Below are 14,010 nucleotides of genomic sequence, written 5' to 3'. Positions count from 1 at the left end.
TTTACCTCAAACTAAATTTTTCATATCCGTTTTGTTGCATGACCTGAAGTGCACTTTACAACTGTCACCCACTATATGACGCATGCTTACGATCAAAGCAGGAAGCAGTGGATGGTGAACAGAGCTACGGGCAGCAAAGTGGAATGGTGAGGAGAACCCTGACAATGCCTCATCTCGAATACTTTTGCCCTCAAACTCGACGACGTTGTAAGGAGTTGGCACGGTAAACTTCAAGGTGGCACTGAGAGCTAAATTTTCTTTTTATGAATTTACTTGCTAACCAAGTACTTTAAGACACCAAAAGTATACTGTGATATGGTGGAAGGGTATCTCACTAATAACGCTAATACAAGTGTCGTACAAATGACACTTGTACGCTTGTAGAAATACAGACAACAATATTCTCTTGTGCGCGCCTTCAAGCCTACAAGGGGAGCTACCTTGACACACATTCTGCGACAAAACAAAAATTGTCCAGAGGGGACCAGAGGGAGCCCCACAGCATTAATGAAGGCTCGTTTGATGGCTAGACGTGAGAAGAGCCACCAGAAAAGGCAGTGCTGCCAATCATTTCGGCAAAGACTGGATACAGAACGATCTCCAAACGACTTGCATTGGATCGAAACACCAGCGCTCGGGTCAGAGAACCAAACTAGCCTGTTTTGAGCATGGCTTTCTGCAATCCAGTGCCAAAGGTGTGCGAAAATTTCAACCAGCCCTCCCACCGTGTCTTGCAAGATCGCGACACCAGCTAGTGCCCAATCAAAACACTGAGGGCAGATTTATCTCGGAAATTTTTTTGTTGATTTCTTCGGTAATCTTGATCAGGCTGCACAGGCATATGCAGTTCTTTCTGCCGATTTTAAATATGTAATTACAGTAGAAATTTTTAATTAGAACTAACTGGAACTGTGTGTGACTGTGAAACATTAAAAAAGTGGGATGTAAGGAACTTTGAATTATTGAAACTCGTCAGACGTGGTCATTTACTGAATCTTCAGATTTCAGGTCAAGATCCAGTGCTGAAGGTGGCGCCAGTGAACTGTGGTACAGCACGTCGTCTCCCACGTGCTAGGGAGCGTTTGTACAGTAAATGCACGCCATACGCTCTCTCTACCAATAGGAACAAGTCGGCATTGTGATGGACATTTGAAGAGCACAGCATGTGATAACAAAAATACTCCCTCTTAAAAATTACATGATGCATGGAAATTATTCCGAAACCCTTCCTTAATAGGCCAAAACAACAATTAAAAACTCTCATCACGTGGCGAGCGCTGAGATGGTGGCGGGAACGAGCAAACTCTTGGCGAGAAAAGACGATCTCTCTCGTGTTCAAACAAATCGACCATCATGACAGCAGCCAACGATGCATGCCGACACACTGAAACTCCAAGGTGCTTTCCCCTAAATCTCTGTGTGTGGACGAATACTTGCCTCTGCAGATGTGGCACTGGGGACATCGCTCTCCGAGTGCTGAGGTGAAGTGTCCCTGCTCGGTAGGCTGGGTGTTGCAGGCGGAGGCGGCCTTCCAGGAGCGTTCCTCGAGAAGTGGCCTGCAACGACGAGAGGACAGCACACCTCGTTACATTTATAGACTACTGAATAGCACACAGAAGGTCAAATATGAAAAACTCAGTTTAAAAATACAGGCACCGTAATGTTTAATTTACTTAGGGGGTTTTGAACATGCGGTTCGCGGGCCGGTCTTGGTAAGGCTATCGGGCCGGTCTTGTTAAGGCTATCGGGGTAAGGCCTAGGATTGGGGGGCGTTATTCCTACGCTCCCGATTCCCTGTCACATGATGTCAATCTGGCCACTTCTGACACCATGTCGCGCGGTTGGTGCCGCAGGGGCAAGGATACACAGAGACTGACGCGTGCACACTGCTGCCTCAGACGAAAGTGGAATGCTGCTTTTTATTAGACACGAACGTATGCACGGTGCAAGTAACGGGGTGCCCCGTTCCAGTGGCGGCCTAATAGAAGGGCTGAATTGTGGCGACCTCTACACAAATAAGCGAGAACATTGATTCCCCTCGTTACTAGGCAGTGATCAAGCCAACCTGGCCAAGTAGTGCTCTGCCATCAAAAGCGCCTGCAAGAGTAATCAGCTTTGGGCTGTCCAGAGAGCCCACAATGGAGTGATCAGGCTTAGCCTGCCCGTACCGACATCTGAGAAGTCCACAGCACACTAGCCGCGTCTCTCAGGACTTTAAATAAAATTTCTTCATCCATCCATTCAGTCTTTTCTTGCGTATTGTGTACCTTAAACTTCTGATGCTATCTGTGCATGAAAACTGTACCGTGAAGTTGAACAAAAGTGCTCAGCACAGCCATGCCAATTATGTTTATGATGGAGCCCATTTCGTGACTGCATTCTTGGGCGGTCGGCAGCTTCAGGATATTTCCTCAGAGGTTTAAAACAACCATACACACCAATGCAAGCCTCGAGTTCCTCTTCGGTGCTGAACAAGATGGCGGCGCTAGTCTCCAGGTGCTCAAGGTCAGCCCATGGACCGTTGGTGAGCCGCTGGCTGGGAGAGTCCCCCACCCGGACTTCAAGGGTCAGCTGGAAGCCCTCAGGGTACCGGTCCAACTCCTCAATGCCATCGAGCTCGTGCCTGCATCAAATTCACACACACGAATGACATCTGTAAAAGACTGCACCAGTGCTCTAAGTTGAATCACGAAAGGCAAAAGAAGGGGGTGGCCATTGCTGCAATATATTTTTCTTTGCTTAAGCAGAATTCACTCTCTAATTCATCTGTAACTGAAGAAAGCACAGTCCATAAAAGAACTTTTATGACAGAACTATCTGTGCACCCAATAGAACAATGGCATACAACATAACATTGTAACAAGGAAATAACACAAGCATGCAGAATTACATGCGTCATCCTGAGTGTAATAATTTTCATTTTTTAATCGCTACCTACACTTCACATTCTCGATTGAGACCTAAGTAGTTTTGCTACTTTATTTCATACTTTTCAAGTTCAAGTTACTTACGCTGTGTGCACAGCAGTTCATGGAACATTTTTACATGATTTTGCCTGCCCAAGCTGTCTGGCCAAGCAACTACTTTACTACAGCAATTAAGCCTGATTCAAGGTACACAGTTTCCATAATAATGACAAGACAAGCAAAGTTTAAGGAAAGAAACTTCCCTTCTTCTTTTTTTTCTTTTACAGAAGAGTAAACCTTTATCAAAAGTTCAATTTATTCAAAGTTCAAGCAGCCACCAAAGAAAAATTTTAACCAACCCACTGAACCTGTCTCTACGTACCTGCAAAATGTCAACTGGGATGTGCCAGCTGCCACGAATCCCGAGTACAGTTGGACTTGGCAGATTTTTATCGGCGAAACCTGTTAGACAAAACGCACAAGTATTTCAGCGAAGCATAAAAGTCGTCACTTTCTTCCTAGGTTGCAAGCGACCCGACCGACAGCACCAATTCTGAACATCACTGTTAGAAACAACATAATGCAATACCAGAACAACACAGCATCAAGTAACACATATGGAATCCTTGAAGCTATACACGGGATAGTAAAAAACAACTTGTGAGTGTGCACATAAATGTTTCTAGCAGCAGCAGCAACATAGAGGAGAACATCATTAATAACTAATGCCACAAAAGTCCTGGTTGAGTGCATTGTGCACTCCTCCACCTGCGTTTGGTTAGCGTTTTCTGAACCTCTTTATGAATTACGAACATGCCCATACGTCCAACCAAAATCTTCGGTACAAGTGCAACAAAGTTAACTTAAATTACGTTGGCGGTTAACTTATGAGCTTTTTTTTTGTACTAGAAGTATCTGAAAAGGAAAATTTGATTTCTAGAGCCTTACATGTTGGAACAATGAGGCAATTACGAGGCACATCACTGTGGAGTACTCTGGTTTCATTTAGACCCCCCTAAAGTCTTTTTTTGTTGATTCACACGTAAATCTGCTGTTGAGCCTTTTTATAAGAGAAACCAGGAAGTAGTTAGTGCCCCTTATACAAGTTTTCTCTCTTAAGTAGGGTACCATGTTGTAGATATCTGGTCAAGCCTTATTTCGATGCAGGCATACTTGTGTCTTACACCAAACTCTCCATCACATGAGTGTCTCTAATACAAGGTTTCAACTATAACCACGCATTTTCGAATTCTTAAACCAACCAAATGCAGCTGCTGTGGCCAGGATTTGAACCCCCATCCTCGTATTTGAAGAGTATCTGAAGAGTGCAAGTCAAAGCTCGCACATGCTAGGGCAATGGCTGCGAATGAATGAAGACGGTATGCTGTATATGCTTGTAGGCTCTGCTCACCGTATTCAAAAAGAAAGCAGGTCTCTGATCCAGTTTTAAGCATATGCTGCACTTACCTTCCCAAACGACGACCGAGCGTGGTAGACGGCAACTGTGACGTCTCCGGCAGCTGCGACGTTCAGCGGAATCGTCAGCTGCTTTTCTGCATAGTTGTGATGACTGCACAGTGTTCCGGTGGAACAAGGAATGACATGAAATTCATTGAGTCAACAAAATGAATACGGTTACACGCACTTGGTTTATTTCCTTTGTGACAGCATATCATCAATGGTTAAACCAGTGTTATTACTAGGCACAGGTCATGCTAAAATACCGCATTTACTAGCATAATAGGCGCACTATTTCCCCAGAAATTTCCGGGGTCAGGTTCGGGTGCACCTATTACACAGGGTGAAATTTCCAATAATATTATTTCTGGATACAACATATATCAATGATAATAACAATAAACAAGGACAAAAAAGAGCACTACAGCGCTCTTTTCTGTCCTTGTTTATTGCTTCCGCAGTCATGTTGTAACTACTAGGTTGCGCTGCTTGCATATACAGCTATGGGGCAGTTAAAACATTTGTACCGGAATCGAAGGCACATGCGATATCAAGATTTATTTTTTCCAAAAAAAAAGTGCACATTGAAATTGAGTAAATACAATACACTGCAGGAACAGTACAAATGAAGTCAAAGAGGCTAACACCTTTTACCAGGACACTAAATTGAAAAAAAATAAATAAATGTTGGATGGCAACACTGGAGTAAGATTCCTACAAGAACTTGCTGTGACATTGCAGATCTTCATGGTATCTGCAAAGACCTACTTTTTTTCTTTGTTCCTAATGTTAAAAAGACCTGCATTGCTAATTAAGGGAGCCAGATATGTATCAACGCCATTTTCAGTCAGTTCTGTCGAGCAAATATTGCCAGAATTCAAACAAAAAGGAACATACAGAAATCGACGACATCACGTAGACATGTGCTTACAGTTCAGCGAGATATCTGAGACATAGATGTTTACCTTCATGCTTTCACCCTATAACAAACCTGTGATGAAGAACTCAACAATTGCAGAGTTCATGAAGAATATTTCATCAACCTAAACTAATTCAGCTTATCACTTTAATGTCAACCTTAAAGGGCCACTCACCAGGTTTGACAATTTTTTGCTGACAAGCGCAATGCGTAGACGAGGCGTTCGTGATCACGTCTGCCAAAATTTGCAACGCTGTGCGCCGCCGAAACGGGCCAAATTTCAAGATGAAAGCTGCTAGCCCTCCCCTCTACTTGCGCACGCGTAGAGAATGAGGGCATGATGTGGACGTAGGAATGGCCCTACGTACACAGCACTGCGGTCACGTTGGTCCTCTACGTATACGACTCTCCTGTGACGTTGTCAACAATATACCACGTGACGTGGCAAAAATTATTTAACACAACATGCGTAGTTTATGTATTTGTTGCTTTAAAAGATGAGTAAAATTTGAAATAAATAATGAGACGCAATAAAAATTTGTGCACGTTTTTCTTACATTTTTTCCCCGTGAAATGCTACGAGATGCGGGGCTAATGTGCCAGAGTTTCACATGCGTTCGGGTTCTCACGGTCAGCGCATTAAGCAGATGACCACCGTAGAACGCTCCTACGCGTTTGCGCACTCATTGTGCTCATCTACTCTACCGCGTCTAAGCCAGCGTTTCCAAAGAATCCTGCAGAAACAGGCAGAAGACCACAAAATAACGCTGGTCAACAAAGCAACGCCGCTCGCGTGCACGGGGGGCTGGGCTTGTTCGGGCACATCATGCGAACGTCACCTCTTGGTCGGTTGCCGGAGAGGGTGGGGAAGAGGTTTGGCTTGCGAAGGCTATGAAGAGGAGCGGCAAGGGTTTCAAACTCGTCTCCTCTCACCCTCGTTTCGCACTGCTTCAAGAAAACTGTTTTCTCCGCTTGTAAGGAACCGATTCGAGAACTTTTTGTGGCAAAACGTTCCTCATCGAACACCCAACAACTTCCACTGTCTAACTAAAATTCGGTATGGGGCCTGGTGAGTGGCCCTTTAAGAGAAAGCGAAATGAGTACTAACACAATGTTATGACACCATTCACTGAAGGCCGTGACTCATGACAGATTCCACAAGTGCAGCCCAAAAATTACCAATTAGTATAAACTTCACTCACGCAATTCGTTCGTACTCTTGACATGTACTGTGTATCCTCTCCTCTCCAATGTAGACCTCAACAAAAGGCCGACATCCATCCCTAGGGGAAAGCAAAAAAACACAATTATAACTGAAAGTTTCAATGACCAATTGATTGAGTGGTTGATTGATTGATCGATCGATAGACAGAGTGACATTGTCTTAGGAACTCAAAGAAGCATGTGCAAACACCAAATCAAAGACATCGCGTCAGGAGGGTGGGGATAAGACACTTGTGCTCTGAAACTATAGGCATGGTCCACACTCCAGGGTAGTCTACACTCCGGGGAAGCCTTCACTCTAAATACAGCCTTTACGCCCTGTAGGGTCTTTTTGTTCTACAACAATAACAATCAAGCTTGAACTGATTTCCTTTCTCGAAATTCAGGGCTTGCCGCTTTTGCATCAACAATGTATTGTCACGCAGATAGCCTGCGTAACGTTCTTGACCTCGAAGTAGCAATCAGATGGCAACAACGCAACAAAAGGCAAGCAAGATAGGTGATGACTAATGCCACAGATGCCACAAATATGCCCTCTATGCTTTGAATGCAGACCACAAAATCATCAATGGCATCCTATTCGGCATAGTTGTTCCCAAAGAAGATCAAGCTCACCTAAGCTTCGTGAACATAGGCACAGGCTTCAGCGTAAGTGCCACAATCTGCAGCGGGAACCGGTGCGGCAAAACTTGGTGGTTCTGGGAGACCATCAGCGACATGTACTGGATATACCTGCGAGAAGGACCAATGTTTCAAGCCAAGATCGATTCAGACGCGAGCCGACGCCTATCAAAGGTGGGAAGACCACTAGCGAATTTCGTGGCCGAGTCGATATCTATACTCGACGACAACTTATCTCGACATTGGAGAGAAAGCTACAGAGACAGGGCTTCCACACATACGTGTTGCCCCGCCGCAAGTAGTACGGCAGCTTGCGGCTAGTTTCGGTTTTCCTCGCTCACATCAATAACACATTCAGACAAACATATACGTGAAAATTATGAATGGGTGCAACATTTGGATTGTTCAGTGTCCTTTAATGAGTACATTTTTCTCGAAGAACTAAATGCGATTGAAGCTGCAAACTGGCATCAGGAATGCCATTTTTCCTTGAAAAAGGGTAGACTGAAACAGTGTTGCTGTCTTAGGAAAAAAAAAAAGGAAAGCATTCTTGCAAGGAAAACAATAACTGTATTTTACCTACAATTCCTCGCAAATGTTTCAGTTTCATATAAAATGAAGCAGTATTTCAGCAAGGCAAATGAAAAAATCACGGGTAAATTTAAGTACTATTCTTTTTGACACGGCAACAGGCATGCGCTTTGCTTCTGTAGCTCCCACATTGCTGTCACGAAAAGTTGTCGCCGAGTATACAGCGGAACGCGATACGCCCGAGATCCTACGCCTAGTACAGTCAAGTTATCAAGACACGAACGTGCATAGAATGCAGCAGTTTTGCTTAGGCTCCCGCAAATTTTTGTCTCATATGTTCACTTTCTCTTAATATGTTTTCATCCTTTACACCCAGGAAAGGATAGCAAACAGGACTCGCACCCGGTTAACCTTCCAGCTTTCCTTCCTCTCTCTCCCATTTTTTTCCCACCTCATCCTCAAGTGGATTGCAGGCCACATGCTGTGAAACAAAGCACATCTGGATTCCCTATTTTGCATGTCTCATCAATCTGCACGAGATTCCGCAAGACTGCTGCGTGGTAGACACCGTCACAATCCGTATGAGGTGCAGCGCACTGGGCCCTCATAAATGTGAGTGCTCAATAGCGATTCCATGGCAACTTGTAGGAAACCACACTGCCCCACAAATGCAAGCTGCTATTGCCCCTCATATGCACGTGGCTACACTGCCGCCTCAGCCTTCCAACAATAGTAGAAACTCGACTATATGATTTAGAAGGAACCGCACAACACCATTGTATAAACCAGACATTGCATAAGCTGAAGATTGAATATTCAGGCAGAGACACTCAGTCCTGCTAAACAAAATGAACACTGAGAGCCCGGATGATCATATGACGTGAATGTGCACTTCTCTAACAAATAAGATTAGGTTATATTAGGTTACTTCATGCATATTAACTTAGACTAGCTTACCGTATTTACTCGCGTAATTCTCGCACTCGCATAATTCTCGCACTCCCACATCGCCAAACAAAAATACGTTTTCTTTTTTTTTTTCTCGAGTAATTATCGCACCCCCGAAAACTGCCGCAATAATGTCGTCTGCTCGTTCCAGCCACTGATGATGATAGCGTGCGCTGTCTGGCACCATCTCTTAAACATCAAGCATACTATTATTGCACGAAGACTCAATCCAATCCAAGCCAAGCCAAAGTGGCAAGTGCGCGTTGCGGCATGTTTTGTATGTTGTATCGGTAACCTTGTCACGTTATTTATTTATTTATCAATACTGTTGGCCGAAGGCCGTTACAGGGTGGTTGTGTTACAAGATATGCAATAAAAAAGGGAAAAAATGCAGTCGCAATCGAGGATAGACTAAAGGTACAGTACACGCAAGACACAATACAGTAGTACACAATATACAATGATAGAAAAGGTACAATGCAAGCAAGAAGAGCTATAGACACTAGTAAATCCTGGTACCATCAATTTTTCCGCAGTCGCTGGAGGAATCGGCTTTTATACAACAAGAAACGACAGTTTTCTTTAGGTAAATAGAATCTGCAATGTATAGGCTAGGTGTCTGCAGGTTATGGGGCAATATCGAAGCTACATGGCTGCTTTCAAGTTGAAAGTGATAGATCATGCACTAAACAATGGCAACAGGGCTGCCGGTAGGGCCTTCGGGGTCTAAGCTTTTTGTGCTCGCTACTGGTGATGGCCGTTGAAAGCCACCAAGAAGCATTGCGCCTGCCGTGTGCTTAAAACTGGGATTGATGGTAAACCTTATTTCTTTAGAAGGAAACTGCGGACGATTCTGTTAAATAGCCATCAGCACAATACTCGCATTCTAAGCTTATCATTGAGGGCTCCTGTTAAGCGAAAAACGCTACGCCCACAAGCTTTGCATATGGTATTTTGATTCTCGACTATTTGCTTGCACTTTTTGTGTCTCCAATAGGTCTTGCCTTGTGTAGAACCTGCGCTTTTATTGCTGAGGTAAGTCTTAATTGGTACTTCTCAAAGCTTGTTGTTTGTTGCTGGTGTAAGAAACCCGATTTGCGGCCACTTCGTTTTCTTTTTCGCACTGTACGTTTTCGTGGAAAGTCACCGCGTAATTCTCGCACCCCCCAACTTTGCATCGGTTTTCCGCCAAAAAAAAGTGCGACGATTATGCGAGTAAATACAGTATTTTAAAAGCAACAGTCCGGCATTTAACTGAAGATGTAACACAGTCCTTAGTGAAGTGTTAAAAATACTGAATTTAAATACTGAGGTACATTCCTTTCGATAAAAATGGTCAAATGGCTTGCACGTTAGCATCTAGTGTGAAAATGAAACCATAATAGTGACAGCTTTCTGCCCATGGTGTGAAATACAGTGTCACCACCATCACAAATTACCACAGAGTGCATATTGTTACAAGTTCGTGAAGATTTAGTTCATGCTAAATGCAACCTGCGTGGTTTGAATGAGGCACTGTTGGTGGAGTCGCACTTTATTAAATTTCATGGGACAGGAGAAAGTTAAACAGCATTCTGAAGATAGCTGCAACCCTCGTTATCAGATGCTCACAGCCTATGACCATGAGCTGTGCAATGGAAGACCTCCTACTACAATCAAGGTCCGATTTCCCGGACCCTCAAGGGACCGCCAAAACGTCCGGAAAATCGGGCAGCCCAGAAAAACAAATGCAAGCAAAAAGACACTTTTTAATAGGTATTTTTCGCTGATGGAGAGGGTTTCGCTAGTAGTGCAGGGTTTTCACTGCAGCGAATGCATCGTTTAGGTGGCTCTGGAAAGAGCCGAAAGAAAAAAAATCCGATGTGGCTGGCACTACCACACTTTTGTGTAAACACAAAAAAAGAAAGTCGCATAGTTTCTTTTGCATGACCTTCCACTTGCCCGCGATGATGTCACCCTCAATTTCATTTAACGTCATGCTGTCGCTGTGCGCCGATGAGAGTCAGTGCTCGCGTCAATTCCGCACACAGCTCGGGGTCTTTGTCAGCGTCGGCGTGCCTACAAGGGTTATGCCAGCTAGAATCAAAACACCAACAACGAGCAGATCATAGAAGGCAACGTCTGTTTGCGTGTGGAAGTTCGTCGCACACACTGACCACTCCGGGCGCGATGGCTGTCTCGATGTCCAGTATGAAACTCGTATGGCGAAAACAGTCGCGGAGGGTCTGTTGCGTGAGCGCCTTCCACGAGTCTACAGGCATGCCAACGCCAGACCACAGGTAAACAGCGTAGCTTTTACCGCTGTTAGGGCACAGGCTGCACAGCACCATGCGACCTAAGCTATAGAGGCATTTTCAGTTTCGAAGGTAGGAAAAATGGCTGGCGTCGATACTGACTTCAAGTCTGCGGTTAGCGGTAAAAGTACGGAAAATCGGGTGGCGAAAGCTATAAACATCCGGAATTTTTTCAGACTTTTTAATACATTGACTCTATGGATAACTTGACGGTGCCACTGATGAGTCCAGGAAATCAGGCATGTCCGGAATTTCGGGCGTCCGAGAAATCGGACGTCGGCTGAACATATAGTCCACAAAAACTTTCTAGGGGCCTAAATAAGATAAAGCTTTTATAAACTGGTAACTAGTTTGATGAATACACTCTGTTTAAGCCAAGCTTGTTTATGTAACAGCCCCTCAATGCTCATACAAATGAAGCACACTAAAAAATGAAAATGCACTGCCAGGAAAGTAAATTCTCCTACTATGATGGCTAAGTCCACTTGTGTCTCTTCTATTCATTGACACAAAGGCATGCCAGGTTTATATTAAAAAGCTGTATCATTACATGCAGTTGTACTTTTATTCTGAAACCAGTTCAGACCACGAAAATTGTGCACGCATTAGGTTAGAGTAAATACGATATCTTGGGGTGGGGGGGGGGGGGGGGGGGAGTGCTTTGATGGCACTGACATTGTATGAGGTAGGGATGGCATAACAGCGTGCCGTATAAGCGAGGTTTGGGTACATTACTGCTATGGGGGTTTCACCGAGGCCAAACCAATTTGTCGTAAAATGTATGCCATGCACAGAACACTGCCTGACCTTATCTGGGAAGGGCAGAGGGTGACGGGACACCGGCGAACAGCAAACATCTGCAGGGCTTCTTCGGGGCTGTCGAACAGGTGGCAGAACACCAGGAACGCCGACACCAACACTGCTGATGAACACTTGCCATCCTGCAGTGAAAGGTCCACAAAGGAAATGCAAACACAATTGTTGGGGTGTTACATCCCGAAGCCACAATATGATTATGAGGACACTGCAATGAAGGGCTCTGAAAATTTTTAAAATTTCATGTTTTTTAACTAAGTACACTTAAATCTAAGCCCATTGTCATGAGTAAGAGGGCGTGAGGCGGGTGCTAAGCACTGGAATGTGACATCGATGCGCGAGACCCCGATGGTGCGCATACGCGCCACATTCACGTTCAAGATTGGACACAGAGGCTCGTGGCACGCAACCAGAGCCGTAATGAAAAGTCCCAGAGGATGAGCCGTCACTGCGCTGTGGAGCTTTAATCTGCGAAGATCAAGAAGGGTAGCATCGCCACAGCGACAGAAGCAGTAGCTGCCCAGTTCTGAAAACTGTCAATCCCGTAAGACTTGAGTGAGACTGCTCGGACTTGCCGCACCCTTTCACAGCAGCTCCTGCGGCAACTACAGCTCTTCCACTTCGTTCCGGAATGGTTGCAGCCCACACCAGTCAATGGAGTGAGTCATCAGTGAGGCCATTGACAAGTTAGGTTTAACAATGCGGGCCGAAGGTGATGAAATAAGACCGGAACACCGGCAATGAAGACAAGCGGTTCGTTGGGCGGAAACAACCGACGTTGACTGTGGGAACTTGCAGAGGACGTCAATGACAGTTTCGAGAAACCGTCGACACGGCAAGAATGCAGTCGAGGCGACAACGAGACGACCTGTAAGGTAGTTAGATTACCAAGGCGCCATATTGGACAGGTAGCAGCAGCTAAGGCTAGAGAAGGGTATCAACTGGTCTACAGTCGGCTTTGGTTTGAATATGTACGTTTGGTTACCGAGCTAATTTTGTGCGTCTTGCTTTCTATTTTTTAGGGGTGATAAAGAGTGTTAGATTAATGTACATTTGGTTGTTCAGTTAATTTTGTGTGTCTGCATGTGTTTCTTTTTTGCTTTCTATTTTTTAGGGGTGATAAAAAGTGTTTGTATGGCCACCCCAGTCTCTCCCGATTGAATCCTTTGCAAGCGCTCCCGAGATAAATCGTGACACCCACAGACCTACAGCATTTCGTCTACATCAAATTGCGGCCCTCACAGCCAGGATCAGTCCCATGGCCATCAGGTAGATTGGGACCAAGCTAGCAGGTATTGGTTTTTAATCTACTTTAGTTCCTTTCAATTTAGGTCATATATTATACTACCATTAAAAACATACGAGCAATGTCCTCTATACCTTCCTTGGCTTCACTGTCTATCCATTCCACTAACTTGTGTCTTACAAAAGAAACACGTCCCCAATCGATTTCCCGATACATCCCCCAATCAATCCCCCCGTTTTATTCACATACTTTCTATTGCACTATGAAAAAATATATATACGTGCGACTCACGAGGCAGTGGACGACGCACACATTGCGGGTGTCCTGGTTCAGGTAGGCCAGCATGGAGCGGCATAGGTTGAACAGGGTGTGCAGGGGCGGGGCCTTCCGGGCCAGCCAACCCCGCTCGGTGACCTTGCAGTCGAACTTGGCCGACGAATAGGCACGGCCCGACACGTTGTAGATGGCATAGTGGCCGCGGTGTCGGGCGTCCAGCAACGTTCGCACGTCCTCCACGTGGTTGCGATATGCAGACTCCAGCCCTTCCGCGGGATACGACATAACTGCCCGCCATCGCGATAAAAAGAAAGGGACAACAAAATGTGAGGAGCCCTTTTCCCGATAGGGAAAATGGGAGCAAGCGAAGCTTGGTATGTGAGTGTCTGACCTATTTTTCTTTCATTCTCTCTATCACCTTGCACCATGCTCCCTCTAAACTTTTTCCTTCCTCCAAGCCAAGAATTGGCCCTTTACACACAGGCTTAGCATCACACCACTTTTGTTGCTACAGGCAACAACAATAGTAACGCGTGAAAATTAAATGTAACAGTGAAAAGCGACAATGAAATGCAGGAACATAGCATGGCAAGTAACCTATTTAAAGATCAGATTGCCATATCAGAAACGGCTGATCCCCAAAAAACCTACGATCAAGAGAGCATCAGTTGTTGGAAAATGGTGCACAAAAATACACATGTCTCACCCTCGAGGCCCTATTTGCGTACACCTGCACTTCTGTACACTCATCAGCACCGGTTTTTTGCTAAA

General features: G+C 45.0%; 1 protein-coding gene across 2 annotated transcripts in view; it reads right to left on the bottom strand.

Moving 5' to 3' along the window:
* The window catches only part of aux (cyclin-G-associated kinase), a 57,367-nt gene that overhangs the window by 17,171 nt on the left and 26,186 nt on the right, over nt 1-14,010 (bottom strand). For both annotated transcript variants that reach the window (XM_037432247.2, XM_075875338.1), the window contains exons 12-19: nt 13,255-13,526; nt 11,709-11,842; nt 7,123-7,239; nt 6,486-6,566; nt 4,374-4,476; nt 3,289-3,368; nt 2,439-2,623; nt 1,438-1,556 (exon numbers count right to left, since the gene is read on the bottom strand). In XM_037432247.2, coding sequence (XP_037288144.2) covers nt 1,438-1,556; nt 2,439-2,623; nt 3,289-3,368; nt 4,374-4,476; nt 6,486-6,566; nt 7,123-7,239; nt 11,709-11,842; nt 13,255-13,526 — 1,091 coding nt within the window. The remainder of the gene's footprint in view (nt 1-1,437; nt 1,557-2,438; nt 2,624-3,288; nt 3,369-4,373; nt 4,477-6,485; nt 6,567-7,122; nt 7,240-11,708; nt 11,843-13,254; nt 13,527-14,010) is intronic.

The sequence above is a fragment of the Rhipicephalus microplus genome, chromosome 10 (genome assembly GCF_043290135.1).
Source record: "Rhipicephalus microplus isolate Deutch F79 chromosome 10, USDA_Rmic, whole genome shotgun sequence".
Taxonomy (NCBI): Eukaryota; Metazoa; Arthropoda; class Arachnida; order Ixodida; family Ixodidae; genus Rhipicephalus; species Rhipicephalus microplus.
Note: the sequence above shows the minus strand (reverse complement) of the source record. Positions and strands in the feature narration are given on the sequence as shown.